This window comes from Podarcis melisellensis (genome assembly GCF_964234715.1).
Source record: "Podarcis melisellensis genome assembly, chromosome: 12".
Lineage (NCBI taxonomy): Eukaryota > Metazoa > Chordata > Lepidosauria > Squamata > Lacertidae > Podarcis > Podarcis melisellensis.
Genome location: NC_138544.1, coordinates 51,609,158 through 51,630,056, shown reverse-complemented (window position 1 = coordinate 51,630,056; position 20,899 = coordinate 51,609,158). Strand labels below are relative to the sequence as shown.

At 47.6% G+C, this 20,899-nt stretch overlaps 1 protein-coding gene across 1 annotated transcript in view; it reads left to right on the top strand.

Moving 5' to 3' along the window:
* The window catches only part of CSRNP1 (cysteine and serine rich nuclear protein 1), a 36,610-nt gene that overhangs the window by 11,197 nt on the left and 4,514 nt on the right, over positions 1 to 20,899 (top strand). Inside the window, exons 2-4 of the mRNA XM_081882427.1 lie at positions 10,718 to 10,925; positions 17,601 to 17,860; positions 20,173 to 20,469. Of these exons, the coding sequence (XP_081738553.1) occupies positions 10,742 to 10,925; positions 17,601 to 17,860; positions 20,173 to 20,469 (741 nt within the window). The 5' untranslated portion in view covers positions 10,718 to 10,741. The remainder of the gene's footprint in view (positions 1 to 10,717; positions 10,926 to 17,600; positions 17,861 to 20,172; positions 20,470 to 20,899) is intronic.

Below are 20,899 nucleotides of genomic sequence, written 5' to 3'. Positions count from 1 at the left end.
ACGTATGAGGCCAGACTATTGCTTCAGGTTCCTCCAGTGCTGTCTAGAACTGGTATGTAGAGCGAGGTCTGCCCCATCCTGTGTCCACATCCAGGGTTTGAACCTTTTGCATGCGTGGTCTGGCTCTCGTACACAAACCTCACAAGCCAGGGCCCAGTGTTTGAAATCAGCCAGGTGCATTTTGCACCTGACTACCGACGCGGGTGGCGCTGTGGGTTAAGCCCAGAGCCTAGGACTTGCCAGTCAGAAGGTTGGCGGTTCGAATCCCCGCGATGGGGTGAGCTCCAGTTGCTCAGTCCCAGCTCCTGCCAACCTAGCAGTTTGAAAGCACGTCAAAGTGCAAGTAGTTAAATAGGTACCGCTCTGGCGGGAAGGTAAACGGTGTTTCCATGCGCTGCTCTGGTTCGCCAGAAGCGGTTTAGTCATGCTGGCCACATAACCCGGAAAAACTGTCTGCGAACAAACGTCAGGTTCCTTGGCCAATAAAGCAAGATGAGCGCGCAACCCCTTTACCTTTACCTACCCAAAGATGGCAACTAAGAATTCCGTTTTGGCAACTGCAACCCTGGTTTAACTTTAAGGAACCATTTGGTTCCTAGCTTATATACCGTGGTACCTCGGGTTACATACGCTTCAGGTTACAGACTCTGCTAATCCAAAAATAGTACCTCAGGTTAAGAACTTTGCTTCAGGATGAGAACAGAAATCGTGCTCTGGCAGCGGGAGGCCCCATTAGCTAAAGTGGTGCTTCAGGTTAAGAACGGACCTCCAGAACGAATTAAGTACGTAACCAGAGGTACCACTGTATCAGCTTCTACCATTGCCCTCAAGAGAGTGAATTCTCTTAATCCTCTGAACGTTTTCTTCGAGTGTGTTCTTGAAAGTGGTTCTCCCCCCGCCCCACTTCAGGAAACTTGAGTGCTGTTATTTATGGCACCAGGCTCTGAAAATAACTCCCATGTAGGTGGGTGTTAACACCCCAGAAGACTGAGGAGACGCGGGCGGCTGTTTTGGTGCCATCGACTCTGAGATCGCTTGTTTTCTCAGAGTACCACTCCACTGTAAATCATCTCTCTCTCTCTCTCTCTGTGCCCAATCTGAGCACCCACACACTTGGCACCAGCTCTGCAGACGTGAAGCCAGCTTTTGGAGAAGGCTGCTGCAGTCTTGGCGGCTTGGTTGCAAAGGTTGCTCAGTGGTGTTTTGGCTCTCCTTTGTAAACACAAAGCCCCCTGGCCAAATGTCCTTGGCTTCACTTTTGGCAAACAATGACCTTTACCAAATCAAGGCTGCCAGGCCTGCCAGGAGCTGCCCTCGAGAGGTGGGCAAGCAGGGAACCTGGAGCTCAGGTGTTCTCTGGGGAGGGAGGTGGGCTGTGGCTGCCCTGTGGTGAGGGGAAAGGCACTCTGCACGTGCCTCAGAGGCACCATTTTTCTGCGTGCTGCAGAAGCCGAGCCCTTTCGTGTTGAAACAGGTTTGGGGTTACGTGAGCTTAAAATCAATCTCCGTTGATGAAGCGCTCTTTAGAACAGCGTTAGAACTCAAATAAATGAGCTAATTGCCAGGTGGCACCTTAAACCGGGTTTGCAGTCACCACAATGGAAAGTCTAGATACTAGTGTTTCTTTTTGCAATGGAATTTGTTGTTGTTGTTTCTATAGCACTTTATATTTTAAAGGGGGGGGGACCTCAAAGTGGTGTACAATACAGTGGTATCTCGGATTACATATGCTTCAGGTTACATACGCTTCAGGTTACTAACCCAGAAATATTACCTCGGGCTAAGAACTTTGCTTCAGGATGAGAACAGAAATCGTGCTCCGGCGGCAGCGGGAGGCCCCATTAGCTAATATGGTGCTTCAGGTTAAGAACAGTTTCAGATTAAGAACGGACCTCCGGAACGAATTAAGTACTGAACCCGAGGTACCACTGTACATTAAAACAAATCCAGAATTAAACGTATTCAAGCTTCAAGAAAGGTAGTTCAGATCCTTCTCTATTTTGCTTTCCCCATATTTACCTATTTAATTTATATAGCTGCCCCATAGGAAGCAATGTGGGGTAGTGGTTAGCGTGTCGGACTAGGACCTGGGAGGTCAGGGTTCAAATCCCCACTCAGTCAGGAAACTCAAAGCCTCTTGGCCTATTTCACAGGGTCAAGCTGGACCTTTGGCCTGATCCTGTGTTCAATGTGTTTACATTCGTCCCCCACCCCACAGGAAGCAACCTGAGCACCAGCTTCTTTATAGCTTTTCTCAGCCTGGATGCTTGGGGAAGGCCATAACTCGCCATAGGCGAACAGCTCCTGATGCGCTTGTTCTGCAGAGTTGCAGGATTCTGCTCTCCTGTGACAGAATTGGAATTCACCTCTGGGGAAGCTTTCCGTCCCCTAATCCTGCAGAAGGTGGCTTTGCTAAAATATTCTTGAGAACCGAGGGGCAAGGTGTGTGTTCAGGCAGGTGGTATTGTTGCGTTTTTGTGGCCTCAGGCTCCCCTGTGAAACTTTTATATCCTGTGTTCTAGGGTACTTCTGCCTTCTGAGGTTAGCAAGCTTGTCTCTCCCCTTTTAGCCCCATCTCCCCCCCTATTCTTTCCTGCACGCTTCAGAGATTTCCAGGAGAGCTAGCGGTTTCTGTTCAGTGAATCTCTCCCCCCCCCCCAAAAAAATCTTTCCTTTTGTGCTCCACGACCTCCACCCCTCTTTTTTTGAAAGCTGGATGTTCAGATCGGAGTGGAATGCACATCTGGGCTGAATATTTGTTAGAAAGTATTCCCAGGATAACGCCAAGTTGGCTGTGCCAAAGAGGAATTCCTGCGGGTTTGATCCGCTCCGTGATGTACTTTTTTGTTAACGGGAAGGGGAAAAAAATGGGCTGTGGATTGTCTCTTTTTGGTCAAAGAGATGAGTAGCGGAGCTGGAGCCCAGAACAAAATGTCAGCTCTGGCAGTTTTGCAAGGGGAGATGAGATGCAAAAATCTGTTTCTATACAATACCAAGCTCAGTCTTTTCCACCCCAGCCAGACCCTTTTCTACTTTTGTTTTTTAAAGACCAGTGTTTTCCAAATTATTAATAACGGAAGAAACTTTTAGTTTGCTCTGAATTCAGATTGAAGGTGCTTGTGCGGTGATATCAAGCCGCACTCTGCTCCATGGTGGCCCATTGGAATTGATGGACAGGCACATCTGTTTGGGGGTCTTCTCTGAATAATCATTAATGTTGCGCATCACTGTTAGACTCCCAAATAATTTCGGTTTTAGAGTACCTTAAAAAGGGCCAGTATAAGCAGCTGTTCTAGGTGTTTCTTCGGGTCCAATAGGGTCATACACTCACCTGTTGCAGGTGGAGGGAGGCAGAATCGCTGCCCCCCCACTCCGAGACGAGGCTGATTGGAAGGCCAGAGCAGTGGATCATGCAGAGTGGCGACGGGCCACCCCCCCTTGGAAGCAAGGGCCTTCCACCCATGAGAGGATGTGGGTGCTTGTATAAAAACTCATTTCTGATCTCCTTTCCGAGAGCAGAAAGTAGGAAATCATAGATTTGGAAGGGACACCTAGGGTCATCTAGTCCAACCCCCTGCAATGCAGGAATCTGAGAGAGTAGTAGTAGTAGTTATTGTTACATGGTTTTATTCTTAAACCTACCTTCATGGCTTGCATGGAAATCTGGATTTTAGGCCTTAGCTGCAGTGCCCTTTTGGGGTATCAGTTGCCTCCCAGTGTGGTGTAGTGGTTAAAGCGGTAGTCTTGCAATCTGGTGAACCGGGTTCGATTCCCCGCTCCTCCACACGCAGCTGCTGGGTGTCCTTGGGCCAGTCACACTTCTCTGAAGTCTCTCAGCCCCACTCACCTCACAGAGTGTTTGTTGTGGGGGAGGAAGGGAAAAGAGAATATTAGCCGCTTTGAGACTCCTTTCGGTAGTGATAAACCAGGATATCAAATCCAAACTCCTCTTCTTCTTCCCACGTTTTGGTGCCCAAATGATTCAGGAGCCCTCGAAGCTTACAGGAGGGAATTTGGTTTGCTCCGATCTGGTTATTCCGGTTCAGATCTGACGCAACTGGTGCCTCGGGCCAATACATGCTCTGTTGTTTGCCCTCCTCTGGATTCTGCACCTAGTATATGCTTCGAAATGTCAGTCCTTTTCCTGAACGTCCAAAGCAATTCATATGTGCATTGCTGAGAGCGCTACCTGGTGAACTCCTAGAATCATAGAATCATAGAGTTGGAAGCGACCACAAGGGCCATCGAGTCCAACCCCCTGCCAAGCAGGAAACACCATCAGAGCACTCCGGACATATGGTTGTCAAGCCTCTGCTTAAAGACCTCCAAAGAAGGAGACTCCACCACACTCCTTGGCAGCAATTTCCACTGTCAAACAGCTCTTACTGTCAGGAAGTTCTTCCGAATGTTTAGGTGGAATCCTCTTTCTTGTAGTTTGGATCCATTGCTCCGTGTCCGCTTCTCTGGAGCAGCAGAAAACAACCTTTCTCCCTCCTCTATGTGACATCCTTTTATGTATTTGAACATGGCTATCATATCACCCCTTAACCTCCTCTTCTCCAGGCTAAACATGCCCAGCTCCCTTAGCCGTTCCTCATAAGGCATTGTTTCCAGGCCTTTGACCATTTTGGTTGCCCTCCTCTGGACACGTTCCAGTTTGTCAGTGTCCTTCTTGAACTGTGGTGCCCAGAGCTGGACACAGTACTCCAGGTGAGGTCTGACCAGAGCAGAATACAGTGGCACTATTACTTCCCTTGATCTAGATGCTATACTCCTATTGATGCAGCCCAGAATTGCATTGGCTTTTTTAGCTGCTGCATCACACTGTTGGCTCATGTCAAGTTTGTGGTCAACCAAGACTCCTAGATCCTTTTCCTGGCTGAGGGGAGTTTGTTCCTATTTTAGCCCTGGACTAGGAATAGTCTTGTTGGAGTTCAGCTCCGCACATTGGCCCTGCTGGCTGAGATTAATGGGGGTTGTGTGGCCCAGGGAGATCTGGAAGGGGGCCAGGGACCAAGGATGGGGGGTGAGCAGCTAAACTGCACTTCCTTTCACGTAATGTGTGAAGTTGCCCTCTGGAAACTTTACCTGGGCACCGTTCCAGTTCAAACTAATAAAAGCGGGGGGGGGGGGGAGAGACAATGGGATTGATGTCTTAAGGGGGGAGCAGGGGAGAAAAATCTCCCTAAAAGCCTTTTCCACATTAATTACGAATAAAGCATTGCCTGATCTGTGCATATTGTATCGACGGTGCAATAAAATTGTGGAGATCGCTTTTGGCCATGCTGTAGGGGTTCCTTTCCCTCTTAATCTACTCATTCCTTTTAAAACTCTTCTCTCCATCTTATTTAAAAAAGCAATATTGCTAGCCTGGGCCCACAAATAGATGGCCCTGGGCCGCCTGGAGGGATTGATAAGATGTGTCTGTCTGACCATGTGCAGAGTGCCCGTTCCTGAGTAGCCTTAGTTCAGCATCATAGTTCTGAATTAATAATAATAATAATAATAATTAATTAATAATAATTTTATTTATATCCTGTCCTCCCCAGCCGAAGCTGGGCTCAGAGCGGCTAACAACAGTAAAATAATACAGCATTCTAAAATCAATTCATTATAAAATCAGAATTAAAGGACATAGATTGCAAGTGTGGCTTGAGCAAAATAAACTATCGTATTCTTGAAGGCTGCCTTTATATGCAGAAACCCGGGCAAAGCAATTGACAGCCTGCTTCCCCATCTAGGATTCACACAATTGATGTGCCCAAGTAACTCTTTCTGGTAGCCCAGTTGGGCCTTTGGTGAAACAGGGATAGCTAATATATTTAACCTTTCAAATGCTATGGGTACCCAAGGCAAGTGCCCTTTGCTTGAGGGCTTCTGAAGGCTTGAGTAGAACAGTTTTCCCTCTGGAGGTTGTGAACTCTCCATCCTTGGAGGTATTTAAGCAGAGGTTGGGTGGAGTTTTCCTGCCTTGCAGCGGGTTGGACTAGATGACCCTTCAACTCTGATTCTATGTATTGCCTTGGTGGTGTGTGTGTTTGTGTGATGTTTCTGCAGGGCTCGACTGCAGGTGGGTTTGGGAGGCATCTTTCCCCTACACAACACACACACACGCAATTCCTTGCAAGTAGAAAAGCAAGGGTTCGAACCCGCCTCCTTGCTCTGCCAGATCTTCATTTCCACACACCCCGATAAATTTAAATAAAATGTTAGCACCTTCTCACCCTCCTGCCTTTGCAATTTGTTGTTATCTACTTGTGGTTTTATTTCGGTGCCCGGTGCGGACGAACCGGTGCGTTCAGCAGCCCTGCTTTTGATCACCGGGTGAGTAATATAGCCTAGCTGCGATGCCTCATTTTGCTCTCCGTCTGGGCTCAGGGTAAACAAACAGCAAATTCAGCGGAGTTTGGGTGTTTTGAAGGGCTGGCGGGAAGAAGAGGGACGCTGGGGGAAGTCTTGTTAAGGCTCGAGGGCTTGCTCACCCAGAAATCCTTACCCAAAATGTGCCCGGGCTCCTCTGCACACACCAGCAGGCGGCCAAGGTTTGTCGGGTAACATTCCTGCAGTCATCCAAGGAAGCGCTTCCGCTCAAGGCTAGCCAGAGGCGTCTGGTGTTTTGTAAGGTGCTCAGTTGGAGCTGTGAGGTTGCGTGCGGTCCGGCTGATAATGGCCACCAAGCAAATGCAGACTAGGTCTCGGCCGTAATGCTGCTCAGTGTGCCGAATACTCAAAAGGTGTGAAGCGTCATTCGTGGGTGGAGCTTGAACTCAAAGTGGGTGGGGGCAAACTGCGGCATGGGGACGGGCTGCCCCACCTTCCCGGTGAACATTGGCCTCTTGTTTTGCCTTTCAGCTAGTTTAGTGGACTTCAATTCCCATCATCCATGACCATCAGGCTGTGGATGATGGGAGTTGCAGTCCAGCAATATCAAAGGAAAGCCAAGGTTGAAGAAACTCTGGGAAATAAAGTGGGGGAAATAAAATGAGGGTTTCTATTTAATATCGGGACGCGGGTGGCGCTGTGGGTAAAACCTCAGTGCCTAGGACTTGCCGATTGCATGGTCGGCCGTTTCGAATCCCCGCAGCAGGGTGAGCTCCCGTCTTTCGGTCCCAGCTCCTGCCCACCTAGCAGTTCGAAAGCACCCCTAAGTGCAAGTAGATAAATAGGTACCGCTTTCTAGCGGGAAGGTAAACAGCTTTTCTGTGTGCTGCGCTGGTGCTGGCTCGCCAGAGCAGCTTCGTCACGCTGGCCACATGACCTGGAAGTGTCTCCGGACAGCGCTGGCCCCCGGCCTCTTAAGTGAGATGATAGCACAACCCTAGAGTCGGACATGACTGGCCCGTACGGGCAGGGGTACCTTTACCTTTTATTTAATATCCTGCCTGTTTAGGGTCCAAACCTTTGTTGCCAAAATTCACCAGGCACATTTTGCACTTGGTGGCGCTGTGGGTTAAACCACAGAGCCTAGGACTTGCCGGTCAGAAGGTCAGTGGTTCGAATCTCCGCAACGGGGTGAGCTCCCGTTGCTCAGTCCCTGCTCCTGCCAACCTAGCAGTTCGAAAGCACATCAAAGTGCAAGTAGATAAATAGGTACCGCTCTGGCGGGAAGGTAAACAGCGTTTCCATGCACTGCTCTGGTTTCGCCAGAAGCGGCTTAGTCATGCTGGTCACATGACCCGAAAGCTGTACGCTGGCTCCCTCGGCCAATAAAGCGAGATGAGTGCCGCAACCCCAGAGTCGGCCCTGACTGGACCTAATGGTCAGGGGTCCCTTTACCCTTTATCAACCATTTGCGACCAAGTGAAGATGCCCTGGCGCCAGGATGGGGCTTAATGACTCCTCCATCTGGAGGTGCATGCCTGGGAGTCCTTGGATCTTGACCGTTTTCACACACCAGCGATACACCCTGTAGAATTCTGGTGAATTTTGGTGACTGTTTAGGTGACCCTGGTTTAAGGAGCCATTTAGCTTTATATACCTGACTTTCTAACACTGGCCAGCACAATTGGGTGTCACTTAGCGATACATGTTCCACTGCCCAGAAGTAAGGCTTTCATAGGTGTGGGGTGAATAGGTCTTGCTTCAGAAGGTGCCCACTTTGGACGTAAAATAGGGCTAAGTCAACGTGGTGCCCTCCAGATGGATCGCCAACCTTGCAGTTGGGTTGCCAAACTGTGGCCCCCACAGCTTGCTTTCCCTGGGAGAGATGGATGAGAAACAGATTTCTTTTCCTTTCCTGACTGTAACAGATAGCAATACCAGTGACATGTCTAGGAAATGCAGTTGCAAACTTGGCTCTTTCCCTTGTGAACTTCTGAACCATGAAAGATTAGAGAAAAGTGTGTGCCGCAAGGGGCCAAGTCAGAGAGCTCTGGGGGCCGGATGTCACCTGTGGGCTGCGACTGCAGCAGACACCTTTGCGGAGGTGGCTGGTTGGAGGACAGAGATTACATGCTTGCAAATTGCACGGGGAGCTGGGGAGGGGATGTTTTGAGCCAGAGATTGGGGCTGGGCTTTTGCTTTGGGTGACAAATAAGCATTGATTCCTTGTGCGAGTCGCGCCCCCCCCCCCCGTTTTTCCCTTCCCCGGTTTCTGTTGAGCTGGTGCAATTTGCACAGGAACACTCTGTCTCCTCGGTTGTTCCAAAGGAGCTACAGGCCAGAAATCTCCAAAGGGCTTGTGGGTTTTTGTTTGTTTGGACAGTTGGGAAAGAACGAAGAAAATGCAGCAATCCAAACACCGCCGGCGGTTGACTTTCGGGGGCATTCGCCCTGTTGTTCCAACGCTGCTTTTCCCCAACCGGGCGCCCTTCAGATGCTCTGCGCTACGGCGCCCATTGTTTGGGAGTTGTAGTCCAGCACATATGAAGGGCGCCCGGTTGGGGAAAACTCTTCTGATGGGAAGCAAATAGGGTTTATAATCCAGAGTGGATCTGTGGCAAACATTCCCACCTCCCGCATTTTCTGCCGTGGTCTGTTGCCGCGCTTGGGTGTTTTGTGTTTTTCCAGCGTTTTCCCACCAGGGACCTGCTCCTGGCTGCCTTCCCTGCAGATTGGCTTTGTTTAATTAGCATGAGCTAATGCAGCGAGGGGCTTGCATTAAAGGCACAGGCGAGACGTCGGGCTCCCTTACGGAGGAACATGTTGTGCTCGGATTCATGTTCTGGCTTTGTTCGCCCCCCCTCTCCTCCCGACTTTTGCAAGTCTCGTCTACAGGAACACTCAGCTTGTCGGCAGCAATTAGACAGGAGCCAGTTTGGCTAGTTCCATGTGCTACGGGGGGGGGGGGTGCTTTCTGCTTTATTGAACATCTGCCCCCCCCCTACCCTAGTCGCGTGGCCATTTTGAAACCGTAGCCCAGGCCTCAAAATGAACTTGGGAGGCGTGTCCTTTGGGCCACACACAAACCTAGCGGACCAACCCTCTGGATCCTGGCTCCCATTGGCGCTTTCCACGCAGAATGGCTATGTTTTCGTATAATCGCAGTCAGAAGGGACCCCAAAGGTCATCCAATCCAACCCCCTGCACTGCAGGAATCGCAGCACTACTTCCACAGGGAAAGGGTCCAGAAATCTGCATTAGGCAGCCTGTTCCCAAAGCATGTTGTGGACACGGTTGGCCACCCCAAGGGTAGAAATGGCTTCTGTTCACTAGGGCTGGGCGATACCTGGTTTTCAACATTGCGATGTATCACTGGATAAACATCACGATATACCGACATATCACAATGTCTGGAGGAAAGAAGGAGATTAGTAGAGGCATCAGCTGGCTTCATGGTTTTTCCCGCTTCGTGATTTTTGCCGGCGCCTGCTCTTGCGATTCCCAGCCCCCGGCCTTCGAGGGGAGAGCTGAGCTGATAGAGTTAACAGGATTTGCAGGAAAAGAGATTCTAACCACTGGTATACTGTACAGTGGTACCTCGGGTTACAGACACTTCAGGTTACAGACGCTTCAGGTTACAGAATCCGCTAACCCAGAAATAGTACCTCGGGTTAAGAACTTTATCTCAGGATGAGAACAGAAATTGCACGGCGGCAGCAGGAGGCCCCATTAGCTAAAGTGGTACCTCAGGTTAAGAACAGTTTCAGGTTAAGAATGGACCTCTGGAACGAATTAAGTCACCACTGTAATCAGAAGTATGCTGCCTCCCGACAGTGGAGTGACCACCTAACCATGGTGGCTAGTAGCCACGCAGAGCCGAATTCTCCATAGGTTTGTCTAAACCTCTTTCAAAGCCACCCAGGTTGGTGGACATCACTTCATGGGATGATGATAATGAAAGTTGGGAGTCCAGCCACGTCTGGCAGGCAGTATAGTCGTACCTCGGGTTACAGACACTTCAAGTTGCGTTTTCTTCGGGTTGCGGACCGCCGAAACCCGGAAGTACCGGAACGGGTTACTTCCGGGTTTCGGCAGTCGTGCATGCGCAGAAGCACCGAATCGCAACCTGAGCAGACACAGGTTGCGAACTCTCTGGGTTGCGAACATGCATCCCGCACGGATCACGTTCGCAACCAGAGCGTCCACTGTAGTTGAAGGAAGTTGTTCTGATTAGCTGTAGCGCCCTTTGAAAGGCTGCGTGGCTCGCAGCAAACAGCAAGACAGATTTCTCTCTGTCTCTCGTTTTCTCGCCGTGTTTTATCGCAAAGACTCATCCCCAGTGTGACCCAAAAGATTGCTCACTCATTTTCCCTTTCTTCCTCTGCTTTCTCTTCAGTTATATGAAAACCTCTCGCTAACCATGACGGGGGTGTTAAAAAGAAAATATAATGAACTGGAAGACGACGCCCCCTACTTCTCCTCATCTTCCTGCTCCCCTTTCTCTTCCTCCTCGTCGGCGTCTTCAGGCTGGGACTCGGACGAGGAAAACTCACGAGGAGGAGGAGGCATCAAACCCAGCTTGGCCTTGAGCTCCGATTTCACCCGTAAGTATATTCCCTTCTTACGTTACACCTTCTCCTCCAAGGAGGTCGCGGCAGCCAAACGCAGTTCTGCTGCCCCGTTTTTGGCCGCACAACGATGCTGCGAGATAGGTTAGGCTGTGAGAATGAGTCGTAGAGCTGGAAGGGGACCACAAGGGTCATCTAGACCAACCCCCTTGCAATCCGGGAATCTTTCGCCCAACGTGGGACTCGAACACACGACTCTTGAGGTTAAGATGGAGTGTGCGAATGTCTGAGCTGCCCAAAGCCATCTACTGAGCTTTGTGGCTAAAGTGGGGTTTGAACCTGGAGTCTCCATGTTTCTTACTGAGAACTCTACCCACTACTCCACACTGCCTCTCTCTAATGTGAACTTTGCATTGGCCCAAAGTTTTTTGCTTCTCTTCTGGAGTCTGCCTATTCCTGCCGGTTTGGAAGCTCACGATATGTTTGCATAAACCTTCTTCGTGATAGACTTAGGAATTACCTTACGAGTTGCCTGTTTACACACGTGAAACGGAAATGGTTGAAGTGATGGTGTCAGGCAGGTATGAAGGAGGAGGGGAGAGGGCCGAAAGTCAGCTTCAGAAGTCCTGGAAGAGCTTTGAAAGTATTTGTCTGCCGCTCTTCATAGGAATGCATTGCAGGGCAGTTCCCTACCCAAAGGGAAGGAAAATTGAGTTTGCAGTGGGTGAGAATCCTGCATTTTGAGAAATGCTTCTCATGCTTCTCAAAGCATGTTAATTCAAATTAAGTGATTTTTTTTAAATGTTAAAACGAGCAATTAAATGTTGACAAATTAGCTCTGGGCGCACAGTTTAAAAAAATAAAAACAAAGAATTAACTAGCTCATTGAATGCAAGTGGAATTCAGTTACGGGCATTCCAGTTTATTCAGCAAAATATCCAGTGTGCTAAATTAACATTTTCTGGCTGTCCTCAGCGGAGGCTTCCAGCACCCTTCCCCTCCTGCCATTAATAATGGCTTCCAGTTTTGCATTTTTCACTAAACCTCTCCACGGACTGCACCTAACATCCTGCAGAGATGCTCTCCGCTGCCCTTCTAGTGAAAGGCAATCGTTTTAATCGGTAAATCTTGTACCAGACTGCTGGGACTGTTTTGCTTCTGAGGTCCACTTAGGCGACGCTTGCAAACCGGCTGCCGTCTCCAAATGCCTTGGAAGTCCTATAACAACAAAGAGGCTTTCTTTTTGTGTTCTGGCTTTTGTGCGGCAACAATGAACTTTCTGTGTTCTCCTCCTGGCTTGTTTGGAGGGTGGAGAAAAGGGGGGAAGCATTGCAAACCATTCGAGGGATGACTGCAAATGCTGAAGTCTGATATTCACAAATATTTAACTTTATTTCTCTCTCTCTCTGTAATATGTGTTTATATATTTTGACATTACTGAGCAGAACCGAGAGAGACGTGCCAACTGGCTGGCAGAGGGGGAAAACCTTTGGATAAGCTGGCAGAAATCAAAGTGAGCTCTCTGGTGCATCACTCCAAGGGCTGGCTCATATGTTTTGACTCTTAATGGGCCACTAGATGTGCAGAAGCTTCAGTGTGCCTGTGTTGGTCACTGTCTGTAACAGCTATCACCGGCATCTGCAATGGAGAGCTCTCTTCTGGCCTTCATTCTTGCTCACCATTGTTGGACAAGAAGTGCTGAGAGCAAAAGAAAAATCGTCCCCATCTGAACTGAGTCCCAAAGCCATTTTCTTGCACATTTTGGGTGGGTTTTTTTTTTTTTTAACTTTTCACAGGACTTGTGAAAGTATCTTGCTTGCAGTGTTTAAATGCATGCATACATAAAAAGGTAAAGGAGCCCCTAACCATTAGGTCCAGTCGCGGACAACTCTGGGGTTGCAGCGCTCATCTCGCTTTATTGCCCGAGGGAGCCGGCGTACAGCTTCCGGGTCATGTGGCCAGCATGACTAAGCCGCTTCTGGCGAACCAGAGCAGCGCACGGAAACGCCATTTGCCTTCCCGCCGGAGTGGTACCTATTTATCTACTTGTACTTGACGTGCTTTCGAACTGCTAGGTTGGCAGGAGGAGGGACTGAGCAACGGGAGCTCACCCCGTCGCGGGGATTTGAACCGCCAACCTTGTGATCTGCAAGTCCTAGGCTCTGTGATTTAGACCAGAGCACCACCCGCGTCCCTACATGCATACATACATACATTAAAAAAAAAAAACATCTGGGTTTTAAGTTGCATTTTTTAAAAAAATACATTTGGGGGTTGCAAAACAATCCGTAGTTCAAATTGTGCAAGCATTGCGCATCATCTCAGCTTCTGGAAGATCGCGGACACCTTGACTTTTTTTGCAAGTAGGATCAAGGTTACAGTACCTTAAATGATGACCAGCATGCTTTCTCTCCCTAGCAAAGCACGCTTGGTGGAGGGAGGAGGTGAGCTGGAAACTGGTCACTATAGATACTACATTTTTAATCCTCTGCCTGCAGATTCCTGAGCAGCTGTTGAGCTCCATTCCTCTCCCCCGAGAGGCCTGGGAGCCTCATTATTTAATATAAGGAAGAGTTGTGCCAGTTTTTAAGTAAATGGATTCCAGATCGATCTGGCTAAGCCAGTACAGACGTGTCTCACCGATGCACTTAGATTGGTTTGACCTCTGCGTATCTCCATTTAATTGAATTCAGTAAATTGCCATCTTAAGCTAAACTGCTCCAAGCTAAGCATCGCGACATTATTCACAGCGGACGGAGAGCCATTTTTGCGTGTGTTTTATTTATAGCAAAAAAAACACAACCCCACAAAAAACGAGCGAGCCTTTTTCTCTGCGATTGGAGATGACTGCGAGTCCACCTTGGGCACTGAGAAGTCAGTGCAGGGTATTCCTTCAAGTTGCCAGTGATGGAAAGGAGTAGCTCGAAACCAGGACAGGAGTGTGAAGTTGTTGAATCTGCAGCCCATCTGCATAATTTGGCATCGCAGGGTGGATTTGCATGCTATTTGTGGAGCCACAGCAGGTGCCAGGCCACAGCTGGTGGCGGCGCAGGGCTTCCTTTGCGATTGTCCTGGAATTCGCAGCCCCGGAGATCCCAAAATGGCCAGCATGAGGTCGTACAGATGACGGACGAGGGAGTTGGCAGCCTCTTCCCACGCGGTTTTTGAGTCTAGGATAATGTGGGGTGCGGGTCGTATCCTGCCGTGGCATTTTGGGGGGTGGGAGGGCAGGATGGGACATGGCAAAGACGATATAAAACTTGTGGTTCCCAAACTTTGTATTAACTTTTTACAGGGTTTTTAAAAAATCATTTAAAACAGCGAAAGGGAGAACTGAGGCATATGCTAGCAGTTCGCCGAAAGGGTGATCCCACATTATTAGTTTTTAACTTTATTAAATATATATCCTGCCTTTCCTTCAGAAAGCTCAAGGCAGAATACAGTGGTATCTCGGGTTAAGTACTTAATTTGTAATCTGAAACTGTTCTTAACCTGAAGCTCTACTTTAGCTAATGGGGCCTCCTGCTGCTGCTGTTGCGCCGCCGGAGCATGATTTCTGTTCTCACCCTGAAGCAAAGTTCTTAACCCGAGGTACTATTTCTGGGTTAGCAGAGCCTGTAACCTCAAGTGTAAGTAACCTGATTGCACCGGTAAGGTTAAACGTTAAAAAAAATCTCCCCCCAATATCTATATATATATATATATATATATATATATATATATATACACACACACACACACACACACACACACACACACACAAAACGCATCGTGCAGGTGCTTTAAGATAAACCAGGCACTTGAGCTAGCCATGTTTACATTGAGATCACCTGCCGATGAAGAGAAATGGCTTTGCAGCTGCTTTTAAATTAGCCCCTGGAGATCAGGCTTGTAGATTTACAGTTCCTCCCAGCGGGCAGCAGAGGAAATGTCCTCAAAGCAGCTGTTTTGATGATCTTGTGTTCTCTCTCTCTCTCTCCGCCCCTCTCAAGAAGCTTCACCAACAAAACTGTTTGGGTGTCTGTGTTTCCTTTTTAAGTAAAGTGGGCGGGAGGGCAGGGGGGAGAAATCTGGTCTGCAAAAAAAGCCCTCCCCGACTCCCTTGGCTTGACAGTGCGCAGATGGTGCGCTTAGACGGCCGGAGTAACGTGCAGTGAATATTTCATGTCCCTGGTTGCTGTCGGGGGAAACACGTTTCCTTGAGAAAACTGTCACGAGCCAGGAACGCGGCTGCGTCCTGCGGAATCTGCTGGCTGGCAGGAGGGCATCTGGGGGGTGGAGTGACGGCGCAAGTCTCCCGGCCGAAACGAGAGCCAGCGCAAATGTGCAGCAGCGTATAGAACAGACTGGGGAGGAGAGGGAGACACTGTAATATTTTCACATGTGCCTGGGCCGGAGGCAAAAATGGGTCCAGCTTGCATTTAAAAGCTGAACCTGACGGATTTTGCACCTTCCGAAATAATAATAATAATAATAATAATAATAATAATAATAATAATAATAATAATATACCCCGCCCTCCCCGGCCAAAGCTGGGCGGCTAACACCAATAAAATTTCAGTGAAAACATAATAAAAGAAAAAGAAAGAAATTAAAATACAGTGGTACCTCAGGTTAAGAACTTAATTCGTTCTGGAGGTCCGTTCTTAACCTGAAACTGTTCTTAACCTGAAGCACCACTTTAGCTAATGGGGCCTCCTGCTGCTGCCACGCCGCCGGAGCCCAATTTCTGTTCTCATCCTGAAGCAAAGTTCTTAACCTGAAGCACTATTCCTGCGTTAGCGGAGTCTGTAACCTGAAGCGTATGTAACCCAAAGCGCATGTAACCCGAGGTACCACTGTACAGGTTAAAATGCAATTTAAAATGCGGCCTCATTTTAAAAGTCAAAACCATAAGGGGAGGGAAACATAAGGGTCAGACTGAGTCCAAACTGTGGCGAACCCAGACTCTGCCGCCCTCCTAAATTTTCCACCTCCTGAATTTGGCAGCGCAGTTCTCCGGCCGAGCAAAATGCACACATTTGTAAATTTACATACATCACACAGGATAGCAAAACAAAAAGGCACTGTGCTTTTGCAAAAATGTGTGTGCAAGTTAGGAGGATAAAATATGGATGGGTTTTCATGAGAACTTGTTCATTTTGAGGAAAACTGTAAGTGGAAGTATGGAGAACTCAGCATAAGATGGGAAAAACGAGAATCTGAACCGGTGATTGATAGCTCTGCCCTTCCTTGCCTAGCTGCTGCCCCTAGAGGTGGGTAGAGAATTGCAGTCCAGACTCATTGCAGAGAGGTCCCCTGCTTTGTCTGACTTGCAGACCTGGTGATGTTAATGCTGATCTACCTTGCAAGGTTGTTGTCAGGAGGATGGAGAGCATGCATATGAAAGCTTCAGACCCTCAAAAGGCCGAGTAAGGGTGTCAAGAGGATGAAAAAATAACATAACGGATGCCTGCTTTAGATGAGCTGTCTTTTCTTTTAATTTTATGCATGGGTCTTTCAAGGCAGTTGGTTAACTCTTTTTTAAAAAGCCGCTTTGAGAAATTTAGTAAATAAAAAAGGAAGGTGAAAAACCGAGCACTTCCATTTTTAATAAGAGAGGCAGTATGGTATAGTGGTTAGAGTTTTGGACTAGCCCCAGCCAAACCTAGGTTTGAATCCTTATTGTAAGGAAAACAGTCCCCTCCCCTTCTGTTATCGCCATCAGAAACTCTTTACCTTCAACCCCCAACACTTGCACCACTGTGTCTAATTGCAGTGATAATATAATATTCCTGAGCAGCTAGATTTCTGCTTGTGGGGAAATGGTTCCTTCTCCCACCCCCAGCCTGTCTGTTTTTGGAGTCTTGTATTATTATTATTTATTGAATTTATATACCGCTCTATGCTCGGAGGTCTCTGGCCGGCTCACAGAATAAATTCAAAACAACCTGATACCCCCCCAAACCCCCCCCCCCCACATTTTAAAAGAGCATGGAACATCAATGAAATCAACAAAAGGCCTGGTTAAAAAGGAATGTTTTTGCCTGGTGTCTAAAGGTGTATAATGAAGGTGCCAGGTGAATTTCCCTGGGGAGAGCATTCCACAGATAGGGAGCCACTGCAGAGAAGGCCCCGTTCTCTGGACCTCTCGAGGAGGAGACACACAAAGAAGGACCTCAGAAGATGATTGTGTCAATGAGTACTTTTACTGTGTAAATAACTTGGTCTTTTTTATTATTATTTCTTTGTTTCTTATCTTTGTTACTTCTTTATTTTTCCTTTTTTCCTTTCCTTACTTTCTTCCTTTCTAATTTTCCTTATTTCTTTATTTTCTTCCTTTCTAATTTTCTTTATAAATTTTCTATTTTATATAATTTTCTTTTTTCTACCCGTTAAAAGATAGTACATAATGTTTGTATAGACATGCAATTTTTTTAATGAAGAAAGAATACATTTTTAAAAAAAAAAAAAAGAAGAAGATTTCAGAGTCCTTGAGATATTGTGGTCATGGTGACCTTTTGCTAAGAGACACTTCAGGTGTTGTAAACTGTTTTCCCCTTCTTGGTTTTCGAAAAAGCAGGTTTCTAGCCCTCAATGGTACAGATAGGAGATGGAAACAGTAAAGATTCATTCTCTCTTGATACCCTATTCTCGGCCATTGATTATGCACTTTAAATGACCCATTGCAGCAAGCGCTCACCTCGCTTCCCCCTCTCTCTCTCTCCCAAGCCACCTCCATCCTGAAGAAAAGCAAACGGTTGAAGCGCAACAACGTGGAGTTTGACCGGGTCACCGTCTTCTACTTCCCGCGCTGCCAGGGCTTCACCAGTGTGCCCAGCCGCGGGGGCTGCACTTTGGGCATGGTCAGCAAGCATGGCTTCTCCCGGGAGTTCACGCTGGCCGAGTTTTCGAAGGAGCAAGAGGCCGTCCGGCGGGAGAAGCTCAAGGAGCGCTTGAAAGAGGAGAAGCTGGAAGCCCTGAAGTGGAAAGTAAGTGGTGGGACACCGGGTGGACGTGCAGAAGGCTGCTCTGGGTTTTTAACACACACACAGGGGCCTCTAGCTGTAATTTTAAAAAAAATCAGAGTCCGTGAAGTTAACTTTTTATTCAAAGAAACCAAAACAGCACAGGCCTAGTGATCCCGGCAAGTCTTGCGCCAACGAGGCGGTTTCAAGGACTGAAGTTTCCTGCTTTCCCACAGCTCTCTGAAATAATAATAATAATTAATAATAATAATAATTTATTTATATCCCGCCCTCCTCAGCCTAAGCTGGGCTCAGGGCGGCTAACAATAAACTCTATCCCCAGGAACCTCATTATTATTATTTTTAGAAATTTACTTATTTGGTTTTTCAGATTAAAATTTTACAGTCACATATCCAACATACAACATAAAAACCAAGATTGGACTTCCCTACTCCCCTACTGTTCATCATTTCCTCCTGCATCTTTTACAATAATCCAAATCTTTTCTCTTTCCGTTGTATCCAAAATTCACCATTAAACTACAAGTGATATTCCAGTCCTACTAACGATTTTAACTGTTTAAAATGGTCTTTAAGATAAGTTATAATTCCCACCTCCACCCCCGTTCCTTATTTAAAAAATGGTCTTCCTGATTTCTGATTCTTCTGGTCATTTTTGCCGTTTCGGCATAAGCCATCAGTTTGACCTGCCATTCTTCTCTGGTCGGGAATTTATCTTCTGGCGGTTCCCTCGCTATGAGAAGCCAAGTTACAGGGAACCAGGCAGAGGGCCTTCTCGGTAGTGGTGCCTGCCCCATGGAACACCCACCCACCAGATGTCAAAGAGAAAAATAACTACCAAACTTTTAGAAGACATCTGAAGGCAGCCCTGTTTAGGGAAGCTTTTTAATGTTTAATAGGTTATTGTATTTTAGTGTTCTGTTGGAAGCCGCCCAGAGTGGCTGGGGAAACCCAGCCAGATGAGCAGGGTATAAATAATAAATTATTATTTTATTTATTTATTTATTTATTTATTTATTTATTTATTTATTTCCATCTCTGGGAAAGACTGTCATCTTGCCTCTCTTTGCTCTGCCCTCTTTAGACCTCTTCTGGTTCTGGGAGACCAGTGGGGAGGGGAGCTGGCTGTAGCAGGAGGGGGAGACTCCCTGGAGTCTTCAGTAGTCGGTCTGATCTCTGTTTCCTGGCCCTCCTCCTTCCAGCCTCTGATTCAGGACTGCTCTTTGCCCCCAGACTCACTCAACCCTGTTGCCTCTTCAGCTTCTGATATCACCACCTTCCAATCTTCTCCCTGTCGTCCCACCACCACCAGTCCTGAGGCTTCTTCCCTTGGGGCTTCCCAAGCTGGTGCCTCCCCCCATTCCTCTGCCTCCAGCCTCCAGGTGGTTGGAGATGTGAAGTTCCTTCTCTACTGGAAAGAGCAGGCCAGCCTTCTTCAACCAGGCATCTGCCAGGTGAAGTGAACTACAACCTGCGCTGGCCAGGGCTGATGGGAATTGTAGTCCAAATCCCTCTGAGGGGTGCCTGGTTGAGAAAGGCTGGCATAGACAATACTGGTCTAGACAGACAACCTGATCTATGCAGTGGTTGCTGATCATTGTTGCCTCGCCTATTAAGCAGGGATTTCTGATTCCATTACCTTCTGTCTCCATTCGTCTACTGTTGGTGTTTGCTGCTGTTTCCAGACCTGGGCTAATAGTCACCTCGCCGCTGTTGTTGCATATAAAAAGAGTTTCTGGTCGTTCTTGGAATATGCAGAAATAGCCAAATTAAGAGGGAAAATTAGACAACAGGGCGAGGAAACATTTCAAAAAGAATGGGGGGAAATTATGTTGTATATAGGAAAGAAGATGAAATGGGGAAACCAGTAGAATTGGAAATAAACCTCATAACGGGAAAGATTAAGAAAAGTGATGGATAATGAAAATAAGAAGCAAAATGTATAAGGAGATTAAGACAACTAACAGTAGTTGTAAATAAATAAATACAGACAACAAGAATTGTATAAACAGGAGGATTTATTTGCTTATAGATATACTATGGACAGATATAGAAAATGAGTAACAGTATACAAAATGGATGCAAATAATGTGATAAAATTATATGTGATACAAAAAACCAGAAGAAGGAAGGAGGGAAGTCAGCGCTTAGGAGCAAGTATAAATGTAAAATGCAACACATTATGTGTATGTGGAGTTTGTAACCGGAAAGCTAATAAAGATCATTTGGACAACAAGGAGGGATTTCTGATTTCAAGATGGCGGCCGTCAGGCTTCTGCTTCTTACACATGTTTTCTCTGCGTTTCTCCAAACAGCTCACCATGAACGGTACGAAGGAGTCGGAGGAAGCCAACCAGCTCACCACAGAAGACATCTCTGACGATGACATTGACGCCAGTGCCACCGAGCTGGAAGACGGCTTCTTCCTCCAGCCGTACCCGGCCAAGAAGAGGCGAGCTCTGCTCAAAGCCATGGGTGTCAAGAAGATTGACAAGGAGGAAAAGCGGGAGCTGCATAGCATCCGCCTCTCCCGGGAAGACTGCGGCTGCGACTGCCAGGAATTCTGCGACCCCGAGACGTGTAGCTGCAGCCTAGCGGGCATTAAATGTCAGGTGTGTGTGTGTGAGGAGGGGCCTTCTTGGCCGGGTTACTTGCGGGGAAGAGGGCTTACTGGACCCAGGGTGGGGAAAGCGGAGATTGCCCTGGGAGAAGCTGGTCTTCCACTGCTTCTGGCATGTTGGGCCTGAGAAGGAATGATAATAATAATTTATTATTTATACCCCGCCCATCTGGCTGGGTTTCCCCAGCCACTCCGGGCGGCTCCCAACAGAATATAAAAAACACGATAAAACATTCAAAACTTCCCTATACAGGGCTGCATTCAGATGTCTTCTAAAAGTCAGATAGTTGTTTATTTCTTTGACATCCGGTGGGAGGGTACCACTGTATTAAAAAACAGTAGTCTGTTAAAGATTAAAAGCTTCCCTAAAGAGGGCTGCTTTCAGATGTCTTCTAAAAGTCTGGTAGTTGTTCTTCTCTTTG